Source organism: Carcharodon carcharias, chromosome 22 (genome assembly GCF_017639515.1).
Source record: "Carcharodon carcharias isolate sCarCar2 chromosome 22, sCarCar2.pri, whole genome shotgun sequence".
Classification (NCBI taxonomy): domain Eukaryota; kingdom Metazoa; phylum Chordata; class Chondrichthyes; order Lamniformes; family Lamnidae; genus Carcharodon; species Carcharodon carcharias.
Window position 1 is genome coordinate 9,570,750 of NC_054488.1, and position 14,284 is coordinate 9,585,033.

Here is a 14,284-nt window from a genome sequence, read left to right on the forward strand (position 1 = left end):
TGGTCACAGAATTGTATCAACCATTTAACAAAATGTGAAAGGGGCATCTTCGCCAGTCTGCTACTGCTAGCTGCACAGGCATTTAATCAAAAATATTTAAATGAATTTGCAGTACTGATTTTATAAATATTATTGCACAGCACTTCACAAGCTTCTCATTTTTCAAGATACCTATTTAAATACAGTGTAAAACAAGTATACATGGCATATATTGATGTTAACAGAGCACAAAGAAGCCAATTCTATACTGTGTCTGGAACAAGTTAGTTCAAAAATTGTCTTTGTGCACCACTGAGTCAGGTCTCATTTTGTTCTGTCTACCAGCCACTTCAAGTATGCTTTAGAAGAAAAGTGCTGGGTCAATGTTATGAAATGTATCAAGTTGCAGCCACTTTGCTGGCAGTTGGGAAAATTCCATCTGCTCAACAGGCAAAATTCTTGAAAAAAAGAGTCTACATTAAGGGAAAAATGCAAGCTTTTCCAGCCTTTCCTTTATGTGAATCAGGGACACGTGTGCCCTGAACACAGGCCATCTGCTTTAAAGATAAGCAGCATGTCAATTATATTTCTTATGGCATGGCTGAGGGTGGTCTCTGAAATTAAAGTCAAGCTGTGCTGCCCTTCAATTAATTTTTAGGTGAAGGAGGCGCACTGAGTAGTTTAAGGCTCAACAATTTCCAGTCCTTTGAAACCTAATGGCAGCAATATGTGGAATCTTAGAAATCATTCCCATTAATTAATTAGAGTAACCAATTTAGACTACTCCTTATCGCCCCCTCATAAAACATTCATAGCTGGCAAATCCTTGTACCTTTGCTGCAGAATTCATGGCATTTCTAAAAATTGATGTTACAATCTTGATTATTGTAAATATGAACATTGTATTAGATCAAACTTTTAGAGTAGAAAAACTAGGAATTGTTTTTTAAAATTCCATCAGTGTACTGACTCTATAGACAAGCTTCACAATGCAATGATAAACTGTATTCAATGGAAGAGGACTCTTATGCTGGTTAATATTTACTTCTGAACACTACTGTTTATAAACGTTACATAGGTACGGTTAGTATCAGAGTTCAAAGAACTGTCAGAAGTGCAATCAGAAGTCAGAAAAATGCCCAGCTTATTCTCCAGGGAATGTAGCAGCTCCTATGTTAATATTTATGAAAAATAAGTACATGGTAAACTGAACAATAGGGTATCACTTTATATTTTACATCCCCATTGTTCAGTCTTCATGTTTATAGAGTTATATTACCAAAAATGTAAGAGAGTTTGGCACATTTGCTCAATGTCTGTTCATTAGAGAACTGTAGTGTGCAGAGAAGCTTCTCAATTATCAAAAATAAAATGATGTTTAATTTAGTTCTACTTCACTTTGCTGTAGGTTCTCTTCTTTACACTGCTATAGATTGGAATGTATCTAGGGCTCCAGAGAACAGCTTTCAGCAAAGTGCAGCATGAGTTTCAAGATATGAATCTCAGCTTATTTCAATAACAAATCATATTTCAGAGCACTTAAGACATGATAAGTCTTATAGGGACTGCATAGCATCATATTTACTGGATTCTTCTCCAAATGTTGCTCTGTAACAAGATACCAAGAGGTGCTCAACAATAAGCTCCAGTGACTCTCTATCCCGGCACACCCCTCAGGTCAGACAGTCCCAATCAGGAGGAGTTTGTTCAGCAATGAATCCGATGCCAAAAATCAAGAATGGAAACTGTTTGGCAATTCAACAGCACAGACCAATGGAAATATGCACTGAAGTACAAGTGACATAAACCTTATTCCATTTTAAAATGGCACAAATCTTGTTCAGAGTTTAGACTAATAAAGCAGAGTATTCATGTGCTAGGAGCTATATGGATATCTAGGATATGAGCAGACATCTTATCTCTTACTAATAAATACCTTTCATCTACTGTGAAAATATCAAAGCATCCATTAGCCAGCATTTGGTCAAGCATCTTCAGCATGGGGATAGATACCCTGAAAAATAGTGACAATGTTGAAGGGGGAGGAAAACTGGAAATAAATTATTATTGCAAAATCATGTCAAATTGAAAAATCTAAGGGCTTATATTTAAATCTTTCAAAATAAATATAACATGATTATTGATTTACATTTTGAGTAAGAATGTTCATGACAAGCGTTTTAAGAAAAACCTAAAGTCATTTCAAAAAGGCTCCTATATTTGATATGCATGAATAAAAAAGGCAGTACTTGAAGGGAGATGCCTATGGCCCTTTGTGACTATGACTAATTACTTACCTGCAGAATGGGAGGGAGAACCACATAAAAAATATATCTAAAAACATTTAAATGGCCATAGTTTCAACTTGCAAACTATTACTAACATAAACCAGATTACAGTGAGTTTTTTTTTCACAAAAGAACATTTGTCTCATTGGTGGTCCCTTCTGAAGTGCAATCAGAAAGGAATTGCATCCAGGCAAAAATCTGTACCGGATACAATTACAACAGTTGCTGCTTATGTGCCATTAGTTAGTTTAGCTAATATTCTAATACACATTCTATACGATTAGTATTTTTTATTTTCTTAACTTCTATCCATTAAATGAGTAGAAAACCGAAATCTAAGCCCTTTATGGTCAGGTACAGACTTCACCAGTGCCCACGAAGATGGTCAAAGATCTACTGGGGTTGACTACCAACTAAAAGTGTACTTTCCAAACAGTAATTAAGCCATAAAAATTACCACCTGTTTTCCTACCTGTCATTATGTATATTATCCTTAAAGATTTGTATTAAGGTTCCACAAAACTTGTTCATGGCTTCCAGGTCATTGCGGATTGTTTTGAGATAATCAAAGAGTGACTGGGCTGAATATCGCACCTGAAATACAAAGTCAAATGGGGCAAGTCACAATTATAAAAACATTCCACAGTGTAATAGTATGTTCAATCTAAACAATGAAAACTCAAATTTGTACCATAAAAGCTGTTGATGAAGTTGGCGTTGTTATTATCTAGAGAGTTCTGTTCTTTTTACCTCAAACAAAATGCAAGTAACACTCAGTTTCTCCCATTGAAAGCCATGAGGTCATGAAATGAGCAGTAAAATTATATTCAATACACAAGTTCTATATAGCGACAGTGTCAGTATTTTCAGCATGAAAAGGCTAACAAACTAAATAAAAAGTAAACACTATAATCATGGCAAATACCCTTCCTAGTCAATATCAAAAGAAAGCTTCAGAACTGAATTGTGATGAAGGGTCACACCCAAACACTTGACTCTTAAGACCCTAATGTACATGAGGCTAGGTGTTATAGTTCTTAGTTCTGTTGAAGGGTCACGAGGACTCGAAATGTCAACTTTGCTCTTCCCTGCCAATGCTGCCAGACCTGCTGAGTTTTTCCAGGTATTTCTGTTTTTGTTTTAGGTGTTACAGTTGTTGATAATAGTAAACGCTTAACTCATTCATTTGGCATTCCACTGTCTACTATTTGATTGGATGTAACAATCTACTTCATCATCCAAGGAGCTCTGGCTTTAGTTGCCCTTCAGCAATTTGCAGGGCTATGGGGAAAGGGCGGGGAGTGGGACTACGCAGCTGTGTTGTTCTTGCAGAAAGACGACATGGGCACAACAGGCTGAATGGTCTCCTGTGCCATATCCACTCTATGATTTAAAAGTGCCAGATCTGATCTGGCCACCACCAGTCATGCTCTTCAACTGATCGAATTCATTGACAATTTCTAATCCCAGTAGAGGGAAAAAAGGTTTTTGTCTTAAACACTGACAAACTGACACATGGAATGCAAGGTATGCTTACCAACAGCTTTAAAAAGCTGACTATTGGCATATGCAGACTTATTCCTGCTCTGTGTTTGTTCTTCAATCTTTCCTATCCCCAGTCTGCCTTTGGAAATGTGCTCACTTCCACTGAATACTATTGAGAAAAATCCTATTGCTGTTACATTAATTAACACTAATCAACTTGAAAGCTCTGATATAAACCTTAATCGCTAGTATATTTTTTGGTGTGGCTTTTCTAGTGGAATAACGGGGAATTTAGAAGCTTCAGTTTTTTTAAAAATGTTAGCAGCTAGCTGGGATGACAGTATCCCTTAACATAAATGACATAACCATCATTTGGATGCCAATGTGCAGAGCTCTGGCAAGAACTCAATGAACAGTCGGCAGTGTAACTCAGGTCTGCCAGTTCCACATTGGTCTGAAATGCTACTTGCATTATTAAGGTGAGCTTTCATCAACTGCATTTTTTTCTGCTACTTGCTTACTGAACCTTCCTCATCCGTTTATATGACACTACGCCTATGGTAGTTCGATAACTAGTTTAAAATCTCACCACAGCAGTATGAAAACAGAATGTAGGAAAGGGTGATGGTTGTCTTTTCTTCCCAAAATGTTCCCCCCAGTCATTTTCAAGTTATTTTAAGATTTATAAAGAAAATAATAGGGAATAAAAACCATTGTGAAAAGCCCTAACAATGGACATACAATTACGTTGATAAATTGAGAGAGCCAGGAGATTGTTATGAAAACAATAATGACGTAGGTGCACAACAGATAATTACTTTGACCCTAACAAAAGTTAGACTTTCTGAAATATTAAGGTTGCTTCATAGCAAGTTTTCTGAATTGAATTTAAAATGGTTGCTTCTGTTTCTGTGACGTCTGCACTCCAACCAGTTAATAAGCTGTCATGGCAGTATGCCCCAATGGAGGAGAAGAGAAGAAGCAAATTGCTATATTTAACTGAATATATATCACACACAATCTATATCCACAATAGGCAAACTAAATGTTAATGGAAACCAAGCCTCATTAAAAATGCACAGTAGGTCAGTAAATTTCAACAATGCTCTACCATGACAAATTTAAAGCTTGCTATTTTTTGGTGATGGCGAAAAAGTGCTGCCCCTGCCCTCAACATGTTTATGTGTTGCTCATCGAGAACTCTAGATGGCTCACTTTAAGTGAATGTTGAACTGTTTTCTTGCCGCCTTTCTAGACTCGACTCCCTCATGGATATGTCTAAACAGTCCCTCTGTGCCTCTCTTGTTATCCTCTGAAGGGCTCATCGAGGTACTCGGTGCTAGCTCATTAGGATAGGGCAATTGGGGTTGTCACTCCTACTCTTGCACCAAAATTCCTGCCCAACACATTCATTGGGGACCGGTCACACAAATCTCTACATCCAACTCACCCCTCCCATGGGCTGATCATGTGCACTTCACCAGCACAGCAGCTCTCACTGCCTCTCTATTCATCTCCCATCAGAACGGCTGTTCACTTGTGAACAAGGTTCTCGCCATCAATGAACTTAATGCAGATGATTGTTTGACATCACGGCCTTAATGGAAGCTTGGCTGGGGAGTGATGACCTCCTTCCTCAACACAAAGGCACCACATTTGGCTATTCCTTCCATCACTTTCCCTGTCAAGACTGTTGTGATAGCAGTGCTTAGCGCCAAATCACACCTTGACCTGACCTTATGTACCTCTGCACTTTGGCCTCCTTTGAGCATCTCAAGCTTGTTCCACCCCTCTCACGTCTCATTCAAAATCCAGTTCTCTACTGCCCATCCAAGTACGACAAAAACGTTCTCATCAAATCACTGCTTTCCTCCTGAGTCTCTGTACCAAATGACTTCTCATCCTGGGTGATTCCAATCTCCACTCATCAGGCTGTCTCTCTACTCAGAGTTCACTGTCTGCATCCTCTCCAAATTTCTCCCTCTGTGTAAGCACCCCAACCCATATTCACAGCTACCTCCTTGACCTTACCATCTCAGATGGTCTTCTACTCCCATTGTATCAATCACAGATAAGGCAACATTTCTGCTCATTTTCTCAACTGCGCCCCCACCTCCTCCTTTGATAGCCTATTCCCCAGTAAAACCTTTATTCCCTCTTACCTTGACCATTCTCCATGACATGGCCTTCAGTTTTGTCAACTTAAGCCCAAGGAATGTAGACTTGAAAGGAAATGGCGAATAACCGGTTTAGCCATTCATCTGGCTGGATTACATAAAACACTATCGAGTCCTGCTCTTGGCTGTTAAAACTTCTCACTATTCCAGGATCATCCAGGAATACAAAGATAATCCCTGGCTTCTTTTTTCTAATGTAAATCCTTTTCTTACAGCCCTCTTTCCTGTCTCGTCCACCCGCACCTCCACCAATAATTGAGAGCTCATAGAATTCTTTGACATTAAGATAGAGGCAATCTAATTAGCTGTCTTTGCTACATCCCCCCACTTCCATTAGCTCATTGGATCAAACTTTCTCTAAAGGTTCCGCCCCTTAGCTCCAATCTTGCATCTTTGTCTCAATTTTCTCCCATCTAACTCCACACCCTCCTCTTGGCTCAACTTGTTGCTGAGACTCACTTCTTGATCCCTCAACACCATTCCCACTAAACTGCTGACCACCCAGCTTCCTCTCCTGGTCTCTGTGTTAGCTGATATTATTAATGGTTCTCTTTCTTCAAGTGTTGACCCTCTCTCCTTTAAATCTGCTATCATCACCTCTCTCCCCAAAAGAAAACCCTTGACCTCACTGTCCTTGCAAGTTATCACCGTATCTCCAACCTCCCTTTCTTTTCCTAAGTCCTTGAAAGTGTTGTTGCCTCCAAAATTCATGCCCATCTCTCCAATCACGTTTCTTATACCTACCATGGTACTGAAACGGTTTGTATCAAATTCACAATAGATATCTTATGTGATTGTAACAAAGAGAAACTATCCCTCCGCATCCATCTTGACCTGTCCACAGCCTTGACACGGTTGTCCATACTATCCTGATCCAAGACCACTCCAATGTCATTCAGTTCACCCAATTCCACTATTATTTGTGTTATCTTAGGCAGAGTATCACTTGCAATGACTTCTCTTCCCACTTCCACACCATTACCTCCAGTGTCTTTCTTTGGTTCTCTCCTTTAGCTCATCTACACGTTTTTTTTCCCAAAATATACTTCATTCATAAAATTTGCAGAAGTACATTACAAAATATTCTGACTTGAAAATTATAGCAAGTACAATAAAATTCAGCTGGTCTCCATACAGCATGTTCCACTTTTAGATGCCTCAATACAATTGCAATACTCTTGATATTTACAATATACATTCCATGTCAGGCATACAGCCGGAGGAAAAAACATTTCAAACTGAAAATTATAGAAAGAACAATAGATTTCAACTTTTCTCTTTACAGCATGCTCCTTTCTAAGCTTCTCAACACAATTTCAATACTCTTGATATTCACAATGTACATTCAATGTCAGTCTTACAGATCGAGGAGTTCTACACACTTTCCAGCCCCTTGGTGCAGAATAGCTGAAAGGCTTTCAACAGTGGCCTTTCCACATTACACCTCTGTGGTTGCTGCCCCAAGCTTTAGTGCATCCCTCAGCACCTAGTTCTGGACCTTGAATATGCCAGTTTGCAACACTCAGTCAGGTACAGCTTTTGGCACTGGAAGACCAAAACGTTTCAGGCAGTGCAAATGGTGTCTGTCACCTAGTTAATGGTCCTCCAGCTGCAGTTGACATTTATCTTGGCGTGTGTCCCGGGGAACAGCCCGTGGAACACAGAGTCCTGCGTCACAGAGCCGCTCGGGATGAACTTCAACGAAAACCACTGCATCTCTCTCCAGACCTTCTTTGCAAAGGCACATTCTACAAGGAGATAGACTACAGTCTCATTCCCACCAACAGCCACCTAGAGGGCAAAGTGCAGAGGGGGTGAGGCTCCGGGCACATAGGGGAGGGCCTTTCTCACCACCAGCCAAGCTATGTCTTGGTGCTTGTTTGAAAGTTCTGTCCATGAGGCATTCTGCCAAATAACTTTGACAGTCTACTCAGTGAACTATTCGGCAGGATCTATCAGCTCCTTTGTCCGCAGGGCTTCTAGGACATTACGTACAGTAATGGACTTGTGGTCAAAGGTGTTTACCTGCATAAACTTTACCATGCCGAATAGGTGGTACAGCTTGGTTCAACTGCTTGGAGTGTTACACTGGAACTTGGCCAGACCTATCCTTCACAACACTGGGGACAAGTACAATCTCAGTACTTGCTCAGCTACATGTTGACCCTTGGCAACAACATCTAAAAGCATGGCATTATTTTTTACTTGGACGTTGACGATACTCAGATCTACCTCAACATCACCCCTCTCTTGCAACCTGCACCATTGCTAAATTATCAGACTGCTCATCCAATATCCAGAAATTGCCAGAGAGCAGAAATTTCCACTGTGCCATGGCATCGCAAGTGCACATCCAAATTCTTCTTCAATGTTATGAGGGTTTCTGCCTCTACCACCCTTTCAGGCAGAGAGTTCCAGATTCCACCACCCTCTAGGTGAAAAAATTCTTCCACACATTCCCTCTAAACCTCCTGCCTCTTACCTTAAATCTATGCCCCCTGGTTATTGATCCCTCCACAAAGGGAAAAAGTTCCTTCCTGTCTACCCTATCTATGCCCCTTATAATTTTATACACCTCAATCATGTCCCCCCTCAATCTCCTCTGCTCCAGGGAATATAACCCCAGTCTATCCAATCTCTCCTCATAACTAAAATTCTCCAGCCCAGGCAACATCCTAGTAAATCTCCTCTGCACTCTCTCTAGTGCAATCACATCCTTCTTATAATGTGGATTCCAACACTGCACGCAATACTCTACTGTGGCCTAAGCAGCATTTTATATAGTTCCAGCATAACCTCCCTGCTCTTATATTTTATGCCTCAGCTAATAAAGGCAAGTATCCCATATACTTTCTTAACCACCTTATCTACTTATCCCGCTACCTTAAGAGACCGGTGGACATGCATACCAAAGTCCCTCTGATCCTCGGTATTTTCCAGGGTCCTACCATTCATTGAGTATTCCTGTGCCTTGTTTGTCCTGCCCAAGTGCATCATCTCACACTTATCCGGATTAAATTCCATTTGCCACTGATCAGCCCATCTGACCAGCCGATCTATATACTCCTGTAATCTAAGGCTATCCTCCTCACTATATACCACCCCATCAATTTTCATGTCATCTGCAAACTTACTGATCAACCCTCCTACATTCAAGTCTAAATCATTTATATATACCACAAACAGCAAGGCACCCAACACCGATCCCTGTGGAACCCCACTGGATGCAGGCATCCAGTCACAAAAACACCCCTCGACCATCACCCTCCACTTCCTGCCTCTCAGCCAATTCTGAATCTAATTTGCCAAATGCCTTGGATCCAATGGGCTCTTACCTTCGTTATCAGTCACCCATGTGGGACCTTATGAAAATCCTTGCTGAAGTCCAAGTAGACTACATCAAATGCATTGCCCTGGTCTACACACCTGGTCACCACTTCGAAAAATTCAATCAAATTGGTCAGACATGACCTCCCCTTAACAAAACCATGCTGACTGTCCTTGATTAATCCCTGCCTCTCCAAGTGTAGATTCATTCCGTCCCTCAGAATTGCTTCCAATAGTTTCCCCACCACTGAGGTTAGACTGACTGGCCTGTAGTTCCCTGGTTTATCCCTTCCTCCCTTCTTGAATAACGGTACCACGTTGGCTGTCCTCCAGCCCTCTGGCACCTCTTCTGTGGCCAGAGAGGTATTGAAAATTATTGCCAGCGCCCCTGCTATCTCCTCCCTTGCCTCACTCAACAGCCTGGCATACATTTCAGCCAGGCCTGGAGATTTATTTAGTTTTAAGCCTGCCAGACCACTTAGAACCTCCTCCCTCTCTATGCTAATTTCTTTAATTATATCACAGCCCTTGTGCCTGATTTCCATACCCACATCGTCCCTCTCACCCGTGAACATCGCTGCAAAGTATTCATTTAGAACCCTACCTATGTCTTCTGGCTCCACACACAAATTACCACTATGGTCCTTAATGGGCTCTACTCTTTCCCTGGTTACCCTCTTACTCTTAATGTACCTTTAAAAAAACTTTGGATTTTCCTTTACTTTACCTGCCAATATTTTTTCATGCCCCTTTTTTGCTCTCCTAATTTCCTTTTTAAGATCCCCACTGCACATTCTATACTCAACTAGGGCTTCTGTTGTACGTGCCATAAGCCTCCCCTTTTCTCTTTATCCAATCCTGTATATCCCTTGACATCCAGGGTTCCCTGGACTTGTTGGTCCCACCCTTTGTCTTTACTGGAATATGTTGGCCCTGTACTCTCCCTATTTCCTTCTTGAATGAGTCCCACTGCTCTGATGCAGATTTACCTAAAAGTAGCTGCTCCCAGGCCATTCTGGCCAAATCATATCTGATCTTATTAAAATCGGTTTTCCCCCAATTTAGAACTCTGATTTCTGGCCTATCCTTGTCCTTTTCCATAACAACCTTAAATCTAACGGAGTTATGATCACTATCTGCAAAATGCTCCCCCACTGATAGCTCTGCCACTTGCCCGGCTTCATTCCCTTAAATTAAGTCCAGGACTGCTCTCTCTCTTGTAGGATCTTCCACGTACTGGCTTAAAAAGCTCGCCTGGATGCATTTTAAGAATTCCACTCCCTCTAAACCTATCACACCATGACTAACCTATTTAATGTTGGGTAAGTTGAAATCCCCCACTATTACTACCCTATTATTTTTACACTTCTCTGAAATTTGTCTACATATCTGCTCTTCTATTTCTCTCTGACTGTTTGGAAGCCTATAGTACACTCCCAGCAATGTGATTGCTCCTATTTTGTTTTTAAGTTCTACCCATATGGCTCCATTTGAGGGGCCTTCTAAGACATCATCCCTCCTTACCACTGTAATTGATTCCTTGATCAATATTGCGATACCCCCTCCTCTTTTACCTCCTTCCCTGTCTCACCTAATGACTGTATATTCTGGAATATTGAGGTGCCAATCCTCCCCCGCTCTCAACCATGTCTCTGTGACTGCAATGACATCACACTTCCATGTGTTAATTTGTGCCCTCTGCTCATCTGCCTTATTCATCAGAATCCTTGCACTAAAATAACTATTATCCAACCTTGTCAAGCTCCCTTGTGCCTTAACTGGCCTATAATTTCTATGCCTTCCAGACTCACTTGCTCTGTCTTCTAATTTTGGCTGTGCATCTCCCCCACTGAACCTCGTCTCAGGATCCCATCCCCCTGCCAAGCTAGTTTAAATCCTGCCCAACAACACTAGCAAACCTCCCCACAAGGATGTTGGTCCCATTCCAGTTCAGGTGTAACCCTTCCAAAAAGTAACATGCCTGTAACATATGAGATTCAGGGAACATTCAACAACAAACCTGAATTACCCAAATTTTCCTCACTCTAAATTAGCAAGCTCGGATAATGTTTCTGCCCGGTTTTGAAACAGGGAACTGAGGCGAACATGATAACCACTGCACTGCACAAACATTCCACTACACTACAGAAGCAAGGGTCCAAACGCTCACTCTTCACAAAAGCAAGCATCTCAACACCAGAATTGGCAACTCTGTGCCACTACATGAGCAAATGAATTTAAATTTCACATTTTATAAACCTTTTCAGACTGCATTCATTAACCCTAATGGCTCCCTGTTGTGCTCCTGACAGCTATGCCCTAACACGGCCCTCCGTTTTCTCCATGCTTCTCCAGTTGAAAATACCAAGCTGTTGCTCCCCAGGCTTCCAACGAGCTCAACAAGCAGTTAATTGGAGGCAGGTTGCCAGCTCTACCCCCGCCTTCTCTTTAAAAATCATATTGCATCCCTGAGATGCTAGGAACCAGTGCCGCCTTAAAATCGGTGATTTTCCATGCTTGCACACACTTGAACTCACCCCTACGGGCGACTGAAATTCAGCCCTGGGTTTGTGTGCATTCATCAAGTGAAATATTTGAGCTTGGGTTTATTCTTTGCCAAAATCAGTAAACTGAAGACAAACATTTAGGAAAAAGATCTAAAAGCTTAAAATTTGTTGTAATACAAACCTCTTATTAACTTCACAATAATAATTGGAGTGTAATTTGGGAAAATGTGAAATTGTCCCTTTTGGCAGGAAGAACAAGAGAGAGGCGCATTATCTAAATGGGGAGAGATTGTAGAGCTCTGAGATGCAGAGGGTTCTAGATGTCTTAGTGCATGAATCGTAAAAGGCTGATGTGCAGGCACAGCAAGTAATTAGGAAAGCTCAAAGAATATTATCATTTAATGTGCGGGGAGTTGAATACAAAAGTAGCGAGGTTATGCTTTAGTTATACAGAGCGCTAATAAGACCACCTCTGGAGTACTGTGTACAATATTGGTCACCATATTTAAGGAAGGATGTAAATGCATTGGAAGCAGTTCAGACAAGGTTTACCAGATTAATACTTGGAATGGGCAGGTTGCCTTATCAGAAAAGGTTGGTTAGGCTAGGCTTGTATCTGCAGGAGTTTAGAAGAGTAAGAAGCAATTTGATTGAAACATATAAGATCCTGAGGGGACAGGGTAGATATGAAAAGGATGTTTCCTCTCATGGGAGAATCTAGAAATAGGGGTCATTGTTTAAAAATATGGAGTCACCCATTTAAAACAGAGATGAGGTGAAATTTTTTCTCTCAGAGGGTCGCGAGTCTTTGGATCTCTCTTCCTGAAAAGGCGGTAGAAGCAGAGTCTTTGAATATTTTTAAGGCAGAGGTAGATACATTCTTGGTAAGCAAGGGGGTGATAGGTTATGGGTGGTAGGCGGGATGCAGATTTGAAGTTGCTATCAGATCAGCCATGATCTTATTATATGGTGAAGCATGCTTGAGAGGCCGAATGGCCTACTCTTGCTCCTTGTTCGTCTGTTTGTATGTACACCTTTAAAAAAACAACCAAGCCTCTCTTCTAGTCAGTAACACTTACAAATGAAACAGGGACCTATATCATAGCAATTCTAAGTTCTGAAATAAAATGCCGAAAAATATAATAACTTGGGCTCCAATTAGGACAGATTTTTAATGTTTAGCAAGGTGCCAACATATGCTTCTAAAATACCCAAGAAAAGAGGCGGCATAATTTCAATAAAAATATTCAGGATTAGATAAGTAAAAACTTTTTGTCATTGCACCCACTATTAAGCATTATAGAACTGCATGAGCCATTTACCTCCCAAAAAAATTGTAAACAGGACACTGACCAGCAGTGAGAAATTAAAAATTTCATAGAATTACACCAAACAATTTCCCAAGTTGAGTGGTAACACAAGTGGGTGACTGCAGCAGAGTAATAAATATAAGGGCGAAGAGAAATGGAGTCACTTGCCAAGGATAAATAGTCCTCTAACAACTCTTAGCTAGTCTTGATGACACCACCAGGAAGGTAAGAGAATTATTAACTGTATTACGACCAGGACTGCTGGGGAAATAAAATGATTGACTATTTTTGTTTGCGTTTGGGGGATTCTATCTTCCTTCTTCAACCGTGAATGATTCCCATTATCTGAATTCGGTTTGATTGTACACAGCAAATCGTGCCAACATCACTGATACCTATGAGCCAAACCACAATGTACTTGCCAAATAAATGTAAGACTACTATAATGGTAGCCATTATTCCAGATATGTCTGCTAAAAACTAAATTAAAGGATGCCAGTAACTAGGCAGCTCAGAAGTTCTAGTGTTACAAAACTGGGTTTTCTGCCTTGCTTCTTATTTAAACTTGCCTATATTCCTCAAGGGACTTTCACCAGTTTTGCTGAGTTGGTTGTAGTTATTTACATTAAAGGAGTGCCCCATGTCAAGGAGAAATGAAAATGACAGGATTAAGGCTACCTAAAAAATAGAAGTTCTTCCACCCAGCACAGAATGGTAGGAATAGAAACAAGAGATATACTCCTACCAAAAACTGGTAAAAAAAATGTTATATTTTGGTACCAGAAGCCATATAGTAATAGCAGAGGTATTTTAACTTCTCTATCGTGTAGAACACTTTATTTTCATTTCAAAACAGTGCCCACCTCTGTGACTGCCTCAGCCCTTCTGTTGTAAACTGGCCTAGGTTTTATATTTATTTGGATTTAGTTTGTCTGCTTAACTTGACAATTTTTAAAAGGCTTTTTATAAACATGCATCCCGCAATAGGCTGTCAAAGTCAAGTCATTTTTGTACTAACACCTTGAACTTAGAAATTAGAAGAAATAAATGCACACACCTGGTATTCAGAATTACGTTGCCACTTCCGATTGCCGGAGCTGCTCGGCGCCTGCATCGAAAGACTCCTCGCAGGCCCCACTGAAGTATGGATCTAGCGCATTCGAGGAGGCCGTGCCCCATTTGTTACAGCACGAGGTGCCATAAAGCAGGTA

General features: G+C 40.8%; 1 protein-coding gene across 1 annotated transcript in view; it reads right to left on the reverse strand.

Moving 5' to 3' along the window:
* Nucleotides 1-14,284, reverse strand: part of tbcd (tubulin folding cofactor D) — a 268,520-nt gene that overhangs the window by 18,452 nt on the left and 235,784 nt on the right. Inside the window, exons 33-34 of the mRNA XM_041216683.1 lie at nucleotides 2,740-2,861; nucleotides 1,916-1,993 (exon numbers count right to left, since the gene is read on the reverse strand). Of these exons, the coding sequence (XP_041072617.1) occupies nucleotides 1,916-1,993; nucleotides 2,740-2,861 (200 nt within the window). The remainder of the gene's footprint in view (nucleotides 1-1,915; nucleotides 1,994-2,739; nucleotides 2,862-14,284) is intronic.